The sequence below is a fragment of the Pezoporus flaviventris genome, unplaced genomic scaffold (assembly GCF_033815535.1).
Source record: "Pezoporus flaviventris isolate CSIRO_AGI_PZ_B2104156 unplaced genomic scaffold, CSIRO_AGI_Pfla_v1 ptg000070l, whole genome shotgun sequence".
Taxonomy (NCBI): Eukaryota; Metazoa; Chordata; class Aves; order Psittaciformes; family Psittacidae; genus Pezoporus; species Pezoporus flaviventris.
In genome coordinates this window covers 6,066,526-6,079,469 of record NW_026892618.1, presented here as the reverse complement: position 1 = coordinate 6,079,469, position 12,944 = coordinate 6,066,526, and the positions used below count along the sequence as shown (strand labels likewise).

General features: G+C 42.5%; 1 protein-coding gene across 1 annotated transcript in view; it reads left to right on the top strand.

Annotated features, from left to right (window-relative positions):
• FRAS1 (Fraser extracellular matrix complex subunit 1) overlaps positions 1-12,944 on the top strand; it is a 156,929-nt gene that overhangs the window by 95,575 nt on the left and 48,410 nt on the right. The window contains exons 21-28 of the mRNA XM_061472100.1: positions 46-192; positions 4,064-4,210; positions 5,712-5,852; positions 6,066-6,206; positions 6,820-6,963; positions 7,532-7,802; positions 8,938-9,022; positions 11,782-12,108. Coding sequence (XP_061328084.1) covers positions 46-192; positions 4,064-4,210; positions 5,712-5,852; positions 6,066-6,206; positions 6,820-6,963; positions 7,532-7,802; positions 8,938-9,022; positions 11,782-12,108 — 1,403 coding nt within the window. The remainder of the gene's footprint in view (positions 1-45; positions 193-4,063; positions 4,211-5,711; positions 5,853-6,065; positions 6,207-6,819; positions 6,964-7,531; positions 7,803-8,937; positions 9,023-11,781; positions 12,109-12,944) is intronic.

Below are 12,944 nucleotides of genomic sequence, written 5' to 3'. Positions count from 1 at the left end.
TCTACTTTTCCTTGTGCAGAAACACATGTTCTTGCTGTCCTTCAGGGTGTCACCCCTTCTGTAAAACCTGCACCGGTGGGGGTCCATTCGCCTGCTCTTCCTGCAACACCAGCCTGGTTCTCTCCCACACTGGCATGTGTGTGCCAGTCTGCTCCCAGGGATACTACAGGGATGCCAAGCAGACCTGCAGACGTGAGTGTCTCTCTCCAACCAGTCTCTCCTTTCCACAGTGTATTCACTGACATGTCTTGTCTTGTTCCTCTGCTTACTGTTCCTCTTGCCAGGAAAAGAAAGATATGAGTTGACAGAGGTGATTAGCTGCCTTAGAAACAGAGCCTACAGCGTGGTTTAAATTTGAACACAGTCACAGTTTTGTTATCAACTTCAAAGACAAGAGGCTTTGGGTCCCCTAGGAAAAATCTGCAGGAGAGTTTGTGTAGGCTTCCTTGTTAAGTTGCTTAGGTGGTACATAGAGAAGGGGCCAAAAGTATAGGTGGATTCTGAGCCTTGTGAAAACTTGACAGTTTTGGATCAGTTTTAATCAGTTCTTACCAAGGGAAACTGCTTTCCCACTACCTGCCAGTACCTGCCATGGAAGCTGTATTAAGACTGTAGAATTTACACTACATTTTTCCACATATGAAACCTCAGTAGAAAGAAGATGCAGCTTGGCAGGCACAACCCCAATTGAGCTGTGATATTTTTACCTCCTAATGATTTGATGTAACTGATCTGATGTTAAAGTCCAGTAATGTTTTATCCCACTCCTGCTATTCCTTGTGAATCTCTCAGGGCATCTCTTTAGTTCTCTGTGTTCACTCTGGCCCTGATGCCAGCTGGGTTATTCCTCACATAATTATTGGGCTTGATATTCTGAAATGCAAAATTACGTGGCCCAGAGACGTAAAAAGGAGGAAAATACCCTGCTTGAATTGACCCACTGTAATATATACACCTAAAAATGAAGGTGTGCTTAAGTAGCTGGATTGCTGTGAACCTGAACACTCAGATTTGTTGAGTCCTACGTTACCCTGATTTGAATTACCTGGATTTATGGATTTATGATTTATGGATTTATCTGTTGCGCTGCGCTGAGTGTAGGTATGTGTGTCATCCTATCTAGATCCAATTTCTTTATTGATGAGGTCCTATAGGAAGAAACTGATGTGGTTGTCAGCTTTACCTGCCTTTTGTTGGAATATATGGATCTCCTGAAACTACTATTTCCATCTTAGCTGCAGAGCTGGAGATACCTTGCATAACTTCAGGGAAATAGGTGGAAAAGTTTGTACCATACATTCTTTCACTGACAGGAAAAAAAAGGCTTTTCAATAATAATGAAAAAAGTAAAGTAATTAAAAAAAAAGGAATCATGGGATTTTCACTGTCCTGGCGAGTTTCCTACAAGCTCTACAAGGTATTTACTGTTCACTCCTGCAGTATGGATTCTTTTATTGCTACCTGTAGCAGCATACCTCTGTTCCTAATTAAAATGCCCTTTAGTAATGAACAATTTCCTATTGTTAGCTCTTCCCTTAGGACCTCATGGTAGAAGTGGAATGTTCCTAAGGACTGTACCCTTCCCAAATGTGGTTCAGTAGCTCAAATACAAATAAACTTTTGCAAGCCAATTCAACTGCTCTAATCTCCCTATTGCAAAAGGCTTTTGAACAAGTGTGTGTAATCCTTGTAGCAGGAGGCTCAAGGCAAAGTGTGTTGGTGAGCTGGATTTTTGTCATTCCAAGTATCACTTGTGCCTTTTCATATGAAGTACTGCTGATAAGCCATGTAGATATAAACTGTCCCTATATATATCAAGTGCTGGGAAACTACCACTCGGAGGTAATGAAAATTGTTTAAACAGAGGTTGGCTGTTAGGCTGAGAAAATTTGGTCTCTCTTCAAGGTTTATTTTAGTCTCGTTGCACTTTTGAGGAACTCTGGTTTGGATGAAGCTCAGGGTGAGGCTGAATGCACGTATGGACTCTCAGAGATATTTTTAAACTCAGTGACACCTTGTCTGAGGAACATTGCAAAGCTTAACAGGTTCTTCATGGGTTTAAAAATGCAGATATGGAGTCAGGCTGATAAAACAAACAGACAGGATTGCTTTCAAATACACTTTTTGCTTACTGTTCTGGCATGCCTCCATGGGTAACCTAATTTCTGTAGATGTAGCTCTCATATGGAATGTTGTACCATTCTTTTAAAAGTTGGCTTTTTGCAGCACTTATAAATAGTAATTTTTCCATATATCATTCTTAAGTGAAATCAGACCAGCACCAGAGCACCTAAAAAGAGCTGGTAGATTCTTTAGATAAATATTTTGTTAGAAACCTTTTGCACCTCAATAAAATACAGCCTTCTGTGACATGTTTTAGATGAGCTAAAAAAAGTAACTGTTTTGAAGGGCACTGGGTCCTTGCTTCAATGAGAACAGTGCAGGTATTTTCACATTTACTTTGGTATTCTGAGGTTTTGTGGTTACAAAACTCTGTCTTAAATTAAAAGCAAATTGAAGTGGATTTCCACAATTAGCATATCGCTAAAATAGTGGTCCATAATTATCACATCTCTGACATGTTACTGCATGTAACATGTCAGTATTTAGCAACAGAATGTAGTTGAGTGAAATCCTATGAGAGCTTTTAATGGTTTTGTCATTAAAAGTGGCCAGCTATGCTTTATTCTTTAGGTTAAACACTCAGGGCTGCATTTTCAGAGCTTTTCTGATTTATCAGAAGTACAGAATTGAGCTTGGACAAAGAGTCTGACTCCATATGGATTTAGCAACTCTCAGAGGTAGGTGGCAAGGAATTTAGTAGTCCATTTTGCATACACCATCATTGTACTTGCAGACAAGGCAGTTAGAGTTGTTTGTGTAAAGCAGACATAAACCCCATGTGAGTTTCCTGCACATTACTTTTGCAAAGTCTCATTTCACCAGAATCAGGGTGAGCTTTTCAGTGCATAGGCAAAGGGGAGTATTTTTCAGTCTTTCATAGCACATTGCTATTAAGTCTTCTGTTAATGAGCCAACAGCCCTGACATGCCAACAGCATCAAGTACACTTGGCTGGTAGTAAAGTCTCCCAAGAAGTTTAGACCCTGGACATCAGAGAGGTGAAATATTGTGAACCTCTGGACTTTGATCCTAGATTCAGTAAATCCCTGAATTATTTTTTCTTGGCATCTTTATTTGCTCCAGACAGCTCCAAAATTTTACACTGTCAGCAAATCAAAAGGCGGAAACATCAAGTGAAATTAAACAGGCCATTGGTCCCACCAAGGTTTGCTAACTAGCTGTACTGCAGCAATCTGCTACAGTCTCCAAATCTGTGTGTTTATGGATTAAGCCTGGAATCACATGAAACACAGGTTTCTTAAAGAAAAGAATTAAAATAGAGACAGGGAAAGCTGTTATTGGGGGGTTTGAATTCAAGGTCAGTGTTGAATTCAAGTTTTCTTCTTCCTGGCTCAGGGGAGATCTTATAACAGTCTTCCAATACCTAAAGGGGCCTAGAAAGCTGGAGAGGGACTTCTTACAAGGGCATGTAGTGACAGGACAAGAGGGAGTAGCTTTAAAGTGGAAGAGTATAGATTTAGATTAGATATTAGGAAGAAGTTCTTCCCTGTGAGGGTGGTGAGGCACAGGAACAGGTTGCCCAGAGAAGGTGTGGCTGCCCCATCCCTGGCAGTGTTCAAGCCCAGGTCAGATGGGGCTTGGAGCAACCTGGTCTAGTGGAAAGTGTTCCTGCCCATGACAGAGGTTTGGAACTGGATGGGGTCCTTCCCAACCCAAACCATTCTATGATTCTGTGATTTTACCCTGACCTGTTCAGAGGAGAGTAAGAAGCAGCACGAGGAGATGCAAGTCTATTCCAGATAGAAGGAATGAGGCTTTTTACATTTTGGAGGCTGTGAATAGGAATTGAAGTCTCCACAGGTGTGTCTCAGAGAGGACAAGAGGAGTAGTGAGGCTACAGGATAATAACATTTTTCATGGTACTGTTGGCTGGTGCATCAGTAATCACAATTATTTTCTTTGTCTTTGTCTTTCCCCAGCTTGCAACAGCCAGTGCCTGAGCTGTGAATCAGCCACCAGCTGCACATCTTGCAGGGATCCAACCAAGGTCCTGTTGTTTGGAGAATGCCAGTACGAGAGTTGTGCTCAGCAGTATTACCTGGATTTTTCCAGCAAGACTTGCAGAGGTGAAAAATACATTGCTGGTTTAAAGAAAAAGAAAAATAAAAGATAAATAAATTGCAAGTACCTTGGCTAAGAATCCATTAAATTGCAGCATGATCTGTGCAGGTGGCCTGCTTTAAAAAGTGAGCATGAGGGGCGGAGTTGTTCAGTGACAGGCTTAATTGCCGGGTTTTTACTGTTTTTTCTCTTCTCTGGCAGAGTGCTGTCACATACTTCAGCGTTTCAGTGCAACCAGATTATTGCAAATCCATCTCTTGTAAATGATTTAGTAAGTGAGCCAGCAAACTTTTCAAGGGTCAAATCCAGCAATTCATTTAGTCATGGGTCAGCTGAATAATGAGTGGGCTTACCAGGCTGGCTTTTTCAGAGTGCTTATAGGGCCTTGTGTGTTTACCTGCTTCTTTCTGACTTATTAAATTCTGCATCCCTGAATGTATGCCGAAACAACAGTTTGGAACTTTTTAAAAGACACATGACTTGAAAGATTTCCAGAACTCTCAAGGAGAAGTGTTCCATAATGGAAATAAGTGAGGATAAGGTGCCTTTATTGCAGCTAACACTGCTAAGACCAGGGTATAATACAGATTACTTGTTGCTCAGTGGTCATTTCTCACTGGCTTTCTTAGTACCTGAACCTAATTTAACTGAGTGGCACCTGTCATCTTAACTTTGTGGTTCTTCAGAGAGGTGCCGTGGTCTGGTATTTAGGGTGTTGAAAGAGGCAGGACTCTCGTCCTGGCTCTGGCTTGGACATGCTGCATGAAGTAGAGTAGTTCACCTCACCTCAGTGAGTCCTTCTTTCCCCCTCTTGCTCTTGCCCATTTATCTCTCATCAGCCAAGTGTGTCTGTCATTAATTGCTGATATAGACCCTCTTGAGTGCCACCAAGAGCAAAGAATATTGTTGGCAGCCTGAGTAGTCCTGGAGTACATATGCATGGCTGGGACTCTGCTGAAGACTGGAGGGGAGATAGTACAAGGACATATGAAGGCAAATCTGATTCCCAGCTGAATCCAGGGTGTTTCTCACCAGTGGACTTTCCAGAGACATTTGGCCTGTGAGGGGCAACAATTTCATTTTCTTCTGGTTAGAGTAATTTGAAAGCATGAGACTTGATGGGGTGGATAGTTGCTAAGGAGCAGCAAACTCAGTGTTGGCAGAAAAGGAGCATTGCTACTTACAGGATAAAGTCAGGCTTTATGGACAACAAAACTGTGCTGGTGTTAGCAGGTCTGGATGCTGAACAAGAGCCAAGCCTGCTCAAATATGATGTAGTTAGAACATGGTAAGTCAATGAGGGGAAGAAAAACCCAACCATATCTTGAGTTGTATTAAGTCACTCAGTACAAATCATACTTTTTTTTTTTTTTTTAACAGTTTTTACTGTGCTCTTTGCTCCTAGGACTTATATTCCCATAGGTGGTAGACCCCAAGCACTAAGCACTTGCGTAGGGCAAGCACCCAAGAAAGATCTGCCCTGAACTGACTTCTGTTTTCTTCCAGAGTGTGACTGGAGCTGTAATGCCTGTAAAGGTCCCCAGAGGACTGACTGCCTGCAGTGTATGGAGGGGTACGTTCTCCATGAAGGAGCTTGTGTGGACCAGTGTCCAGCAGCTTTCTACAAGGAGTCAGAGACATGCCAGAGTGAGTTCTTGAACGTTACTTCTGTTTGCTGCTGCCAACGTTTTTCCCTGCTTGTCTCTAGTTTGTGCACATCTGACATTCAGAGGGCATGCTCTAACTTCCAACCTCCTCACATACACACAGTATTGCTGTAGTTCCTGCAGGGTGTTACAGCATAGTGCAGGAAGCAGCTGGAAGTGGTGTTAAGCTGAACTCTTTCCGTGTGACTTCTAGGGTGTGATCAGCACTGCCTCCAGTGTCACCAAGCAGATGAGTGCAGTCTTTGTGAAGCCCCATTCTTCCTCTTGGACACTCACTGTGTTCCCAAATGTGGGAAGCGGTATTATCCAGACCCTGCACAGCACAAGTGCACAGGTAAGCACGGTCAGCATGTTGTGGTAGAGAGGGACCAGGCCTGCAGTCTGTGTTTTATAAACTGCTTTTTCTCTGCAAGGCTGAGGTGAAGAGGAAGTGCTTAGGTGCTGTGTTAAACTTGCTGTTAAGGTCATGCAGAATTCAATAACAGGCTGTATCTGCATTTAAATGTGCCTAATTCCAGAGGAATGAGGTTCAGTGTAGATGACTGCTGATGTTTGTATGTGTGCACATACTATATAAAAAAAGCCCCAGGTATTAGCCCAACATTTTTAGTAAGGTTTCAGTTGTATTTCTGGGTTAAAATGTTGTGAAGGACTGGAGTATGTATCTGGAGTATTAATAGTGTATTAACAGTTACTTAAAAATACATTTCTTCCATTTGGAAGATCATCTCAGGTCCTCTGTAGTTAGTGGGAAACAGTGGTCTAAATGAGGAAGGAATTTCTTACAACTCTTTTCTCTCTTTGCCCCTTCTTTTTGATCACTTTTGTCAGGTAGGTAAGACACAAATAGCAGTGGTGTTTCTCTTCTGATCCCTGGAGACAGCTCTGCATTCCAGTAGCTGCATTGTTTTTGTCAATGTCTCAGTTGTGCTTTCCATCCCATTCAGCTTGTCCTCAGGGATGCTTGGAGTGTGACAGTGACAGCCTGTGCCACCTCTGTGACAGCACCACATTTCTGAAGAATAAGATCTGTGTTTCTGCCTGTGGCCAGGGTTTCTATGGCAATACGTGGACAAGAGAATGTGAAGAAGGTGAGTGTCTCACAATAAAGCAACCGAGCTGGCAGGCTTCCAGCAGATTATGAGGCCAGAAATAGTGTCTATTCAGTGGTATTTTTGGAATTCAGTTTTGTGCAGTTCCATGGTGACTGTTGAATATTGGCAGCTGTTTTCCTCCAACTTTTTTCATAAATGGTTGCATGTACATGGTTTCCTAAGTGAAGTTACCTCATTAGAAGAGAGGCATCCAATCAAGCATCATTCATCATCAACATAAAACAAATGAAAAAATACCTTTGAGGGAATCCCTCACTAAATCAACTGTAGTACTTACTTCTCTTTGTTCTAAATGAAGATCTACTAGTCCTTCTGCAGAGACTAGTGGGGAACTCAAGATGGGAAACGATTTGCCCAAGCCTCTCAAAACCATAGTGGGGATTCAGATGGACTACAGTTCTTTGGGAGATTGTGGTTATCAGTAATGGATAGAGCATTATAAGGCTCTGGTCTGTTATCCAAAAGATGGTAGTGACAGGCAAGATGCTACTACAGTCCATGGCTGTTATTCATTCACTAATGCTTTTCCCTTCTTTGTTTTTAGCCAGCAAGCATCCCTTGAGCTTCCATGTGAACAGTACCCTCAAAGTAGGAATTGGTGGGGTAAAGCCCCTAGACCTGTCCTTGCTGGGTGTCTGTGATGTGGATGGTGACACAGGACAGCTCTTGTTCCATATCAACAGCAGTCCTTCCAACGGCAGGCTGGTGATCATGATGAGGGGGGCAGCAGTGCAGCTGAGCGAAGGTGACCACTTCAGCTGCAAGGATGTGAAGGAGAAGAGAGTTCGCTTCGTGCACAGCAAAGAGAAATCCAGGTGACTCTGTTGAAACTTTTTTCAGAGCTCTTGCCTTAAAAAAATAATCACTTATGTTGAGAACAGGTATTTCCTTGCTCCTTGGAAACATTTTTGCAGTGAAACATACTCCTCACTGTTGTTAAGTAAAGTACCAATGTACTTATACTGTACCACAGTATAAATGATGGTGCAAAACTTTTCTGCTGTAGATTTTAAACTGACATATTAGTCTGGTTGTTACAATAGTTTCTTCATCCTGTAAGGAATATGCTCAAATGATGTCACTGCTGTGCTCTGCAGCACAGTCTGCATTCAACCGTCATTCCTTTGCTTACAATATGAGGTCTATTAGTGTCCTGTGATAATTAGTGTGATTAGTAGCTGGCTTTGCTTAACATTGCAGGCATGTTGCAAGGAAGCAGATTTTTCCTGCTGCCAGGCAATAAGCCAGTCATCCTGCCAAATTTCACACTTAATTTACATCACCATAAAGCCTTGGGACTAGACTGATGCTAGTGGAATTGTTCTACATTTCTGCCTGTATATATTAGGGTGTTCTTTGATCCGCTGTTTTCAGTAAGACTTTCAGGGTGTCGATGCCAAAGGTCGGCTTATGTTCACTAGACTTAAGGCATGTGTTTGTGTAACATGCCTTTGAGGTTTTTTTTCTGTCCAGTAGTCACAATGAAATGTCAGGATCTTGTCTTGTCAAACATAGCTATTTTATGGTCAAGGTTATTGGGTGACATTATTGAAAAGTGAATAGGAAGCCAGAATGGTGAGAAGTGGGAGCTTCTGTTCCAAAGCCAGATAAGTGACATTTTTCTTTAGCAGCAAATAGCTGACATTTAGAATTGATGGTTTATCTTGGAGATACCATCCTGTGTGGGTAACATTAGTTAAAGGGAAATGAAGGTATATTATTGCATAGCTAAAGGTATTTTGTTACATGTTGCTACTGTTGTGAATCTTCCGGGAAAAAAAAAAGCCAAACAAAAAAACTATAAAAACATAATTGAAAAAGGAAAAAAACCCTTTAAATGTTCTGTCACTAAGCTAGTAATTTTTACTAAATATATATTTTTATCATTATTGAGTCCTTCAAGAGCACTTCATTAATTCATATTATCCTGTATTTTGGCTTGTTGTTTAGGAAAGGACAGTTTTCCTTGAAAGTCAGTGATCAACAGTTCTTCTCCCATCCTGAGGTGGTCAATGTTCAAGCATTTTCAACACAGGTAATGCAACAAGCTTGGAAAAAAAATACAGATTTTGTACCATTTGGAGCCCTGATTTCTTGCAGTGATAACAAAGGAGCTGGGCAGAACCTGAACTGAAGTTCAGGTCAGGCAAATTAGACTCACATTTCACTTAGTTGAGAATCAGCCAAGAGTCATGTGGAAGAACTGGGCTTGGGGTAAGTGGCTCAAGAAGCTGGCCCTTGTCATTTTGCTTGTACTGGGAATTGTAGCTGTGCAATTGTAGAGCAATTATCAGTGAGGGCTAAGGAGTCCCTGCTGTTCAAATTACTCTTTGGATCTGTGGATGGTCTAGTTCAGTCTCTTACTGCAGGGCAATTGAATCATGATTGATTCCTGTGGCAGGGATGCTTTGACAACCAAGAGCACTTACTTAAATGCTCTCTTCTAGAACAGTTGGGAATTAAATCAGCATGAGCTATTTAAAGTGTGTCTCTTAAACTGCTCACCATTTCTAGGCAAGTTGATGGTATTGTCAAGTGTCCATGTCCTTAATGTTAATGTCATTTAAAGTCTGTAGCATGATACTGTGGCGACGCCTCACCTAAGAGATGGTGTACAGACAGTACATTTGTGACTCCTTCTCTAAGGCTCTCTAAAAGGCAAGGTATGAAGAGATGTGCAAGATACACATTAAGGGAGGGGGCACAGAATTACAGAAAGGAGGAGTTGTTCAAGCCCAGACTAGCTGTGAGTGTCAGCTCAGCCTACCATCCCTCTGGACAGGCTTTGATTCCCACTCAAGCTACAAGACTTGCAAGGGCAGTGGATGTGCTGGAAATTCCTGGCCCTGCTTCATGCTTGCTGCTGGTCCTGCTGCCAACGAGTTCGCCATGGACTCATTGTAATGGGGTCCAGGTTTCCAAGGGGGCTTTGCAGTGTGCACTGAGCTTTTCATCATCATTATCTCTCTTTTTATCATCATTATTATTACTACATTTTGCTTTATTTCAGTATTAAACTGTTCTTATCTTACCCCATAGGTTTTACCTTTTTCCAGTTCTCCTCCGCATCCTACTATAGCAGCTGTGTGGTACTTAGTTGCTGGGTGGGATTAAACCATGACAGATAGCTTTGCTTCAGCTGAAGCTGTTGTGGCTACTTGGCGTATTCTAGCAGCACAAAGAAACTTTAAAGTGCAGATGAGAGTCTGCTACTCTTAAGGCCCATTTACATCCTCAGAGGGGCATTAAGTAAATTGATAAAACTAACTGGAAATCTGGTGATCAGCCTTTCTCTCCTAGCACTGACTCCTTCCTGCCTACAAGCCTAACTCAGCAGCCATCCTCACAATGAGTAACTTAAGAAATGCATTTCTTTTAATCATTGCAGCAGTGAATGGGTTTGTCTGAAGCTGCTGATGCTGTTCTGTGCTTCATTGCACTTTGTTGCTTTTAATCATTATATTCCATATTAGTCATTCCATAACTTCCAGAAAGTGAAAGTGTTCTAGTTTGCCCTATAGTGTAAGGCAAACTGTGGATATGGATCCTGTTGTGTGTATATTGATTCTTGCTGGTGCTGAAATCTTTGCTGAGGCTAATCGCTTGTTTACCACAGTGGGATATTCACCTAAGTAAGAGCTCCAGTCACTGCCCCAGAATACATAACTGAGGTTTAATGATAGGAATTTTGCCTGCTGATCCTTAATAACCCTGATAAGTTGTACACAGGTGGGATGGCAGCAGTTAGGTCTCTGATAAATGTTCCCAGGGTTCACCTGCCTCCTGAGTCAAGGTATTACTGATGGCAAATGCTGTTTATTAGGATCAATAGAGACTGCAGATTTAAACTTTCTTGACAACAAAGAACTAGAGAACTGATTTAAACCAGCAGAAATTTGGACTCTGACTGATCTTCGTTCTGGGTTGAATAAGGCTGTGGAGTCCTTGAAAATAAGTAAGTAACGATGCTGATGACACCTAGTTTTGCTGTCTTCGAAATGAACTTTATCAGTTGAAGGCAAGCAAAACACATCCTTCAGTGTTAGCTGATTGACTTAGAAGTGTTAATGCAAGATTCTGCCTCTCAGCTTGATTCACTGCTGTTATCATCCTGTGTAGGTTATTCTCCGTCTCATGGCATTCTTCCTTGCTTCCTTTTTTTCTCTCTCTGCAACTTATTTTACGCAAGATGTGTGGGGTCTTATTTCCCCATCAGTGCTCTGAAGAATTTCTAAGTTACCAAAGTTCTAGGTTATACACAGGAAGAATGTGGTGTGTCTCCATCCCCACCCCCCCCCCCCCCCCGAAATGATTATTTACAGGCATGAATCTGCAGCATTTGAGGTGCCTGCATTCCAGTTGAGCCTGTGGACATCCATGTAATGTGTAGACCTCCCAAAATAGTTGGGATCCGGGTTTCCATTTGAATTTCCATGGATGGTAGTAACGCGAAGCTGTATCCTTTACCTGTTACCTGTGCAGAGGGCAAAGGCAATATAGACTAGCTGATAACCGAACTGCTTTCTATATAAATGTCCTTTTGTTTTTTTTGAATCTTTCCTAACCTTGCTGTTAGGAGAATCTTCTTTTAATGTAGCTAAATCAGTCTAAATTGCTAGATCTGCCCGCTGGGGGGGGAAGGTGTGAAGAGTGATTCTCTGCTGCTTAGAAACAGGAGGTTTTCAGGGATGAAGTGAGCATATTTTCTTAACGCCACATTTTTCATTCCAGACTTTGATCGTGATCAAATTTATATGGTTTAGCAAACACCTAAGAGCTGCTTTTGTGTTTCAGGCCCCATATGTGTTCAGGAACGAGGCTCTCCTTATCAACAGAGGGGAAATTGGAACTGTAACAGAGCAGTTGCTTTCTGTGAGAGACAGCGACAATCCTCAGGATGTTGTGCTGATGGTTCTAGAGCCTCCACGTCATGGGCAGCTGATCAGAGCTCCTGGGAACTTGGCTTCTGCAGTCAATATGTTCCACCTGGATGACCTTGCCAGTGGATTGCTGAGTTATGCTCATGATGGTTCTGACACCCGGGATGATGCCGTTATTTTGCAAATCAGTGATGGGTACCACTTCCAGAACATCCTGTTCCACATTAAGATTGTTCCCAAGGTATGTGCTGTGACATAGAATCATAGGCTGGTTTGGGTTGGAAGGGACCTTAACGAACATCCAGTTTTAACCCTTTGCCACAGCCAGGGACACCTTCCACTAGACCAGGCTGCTCCAAGCCCCATCCAGCCTGGCCTTGAACACTGCCAGGGATGGGTCAGCCATGGCTTCTCTGGGCAACCTGTGCCAGGACCTCACCACCTTCACAGGGAAGAACTTCTTCCTAATAGCTAATCTAAATCTCCCCTCTCTCAGTTTAAAGCCACTCTCCCTTGTCCTGTCCCTACCTGCCCCTGTCTAAAGCCCCTCTCCAGATTTCTTGTCAGCCCCTTTAGGCACTGGAAGCTGCTCTAACATCTCCCAGGAGCCTTCTCTTCTCCAGGCTGAACAAGCCCAGCTCTCTCAGCCTGTCTTCAAAGAAGAGCAAAGCCTAGCAGTGGCAGGCAAATTAGATATCTGGAGAAGTATCATCATGTCCCTGAGGTGTCACTAATCCTGCATTACTGACAGGCTCTGGTCAGAGGCAGGAGAAAGCAGTGGATTGATTGAGTTTTGGAGTTCACGTGAATTTTTGGTTTGCGACAGGAATGGTTCAGCTCCAGTTTTGCCACTTTGACAATGCAAAATCCATAGTTACTTGATAAAAAAAAGATTTTCTGGAGTTGCAGGTGAGTTTTGTACTGGTGAGGGCAATAAATAAGAGAACAAATGGAGTGGATGGCAAGGAGGGAGGGCTGATGAGATAGGCAAATCTCTCAGACTGAAGTGTGTGTGATGGGAAACAAAAGGTCCATGCATGAACTGAAACAACTTGACTATTAAGGTCAATCACTGGT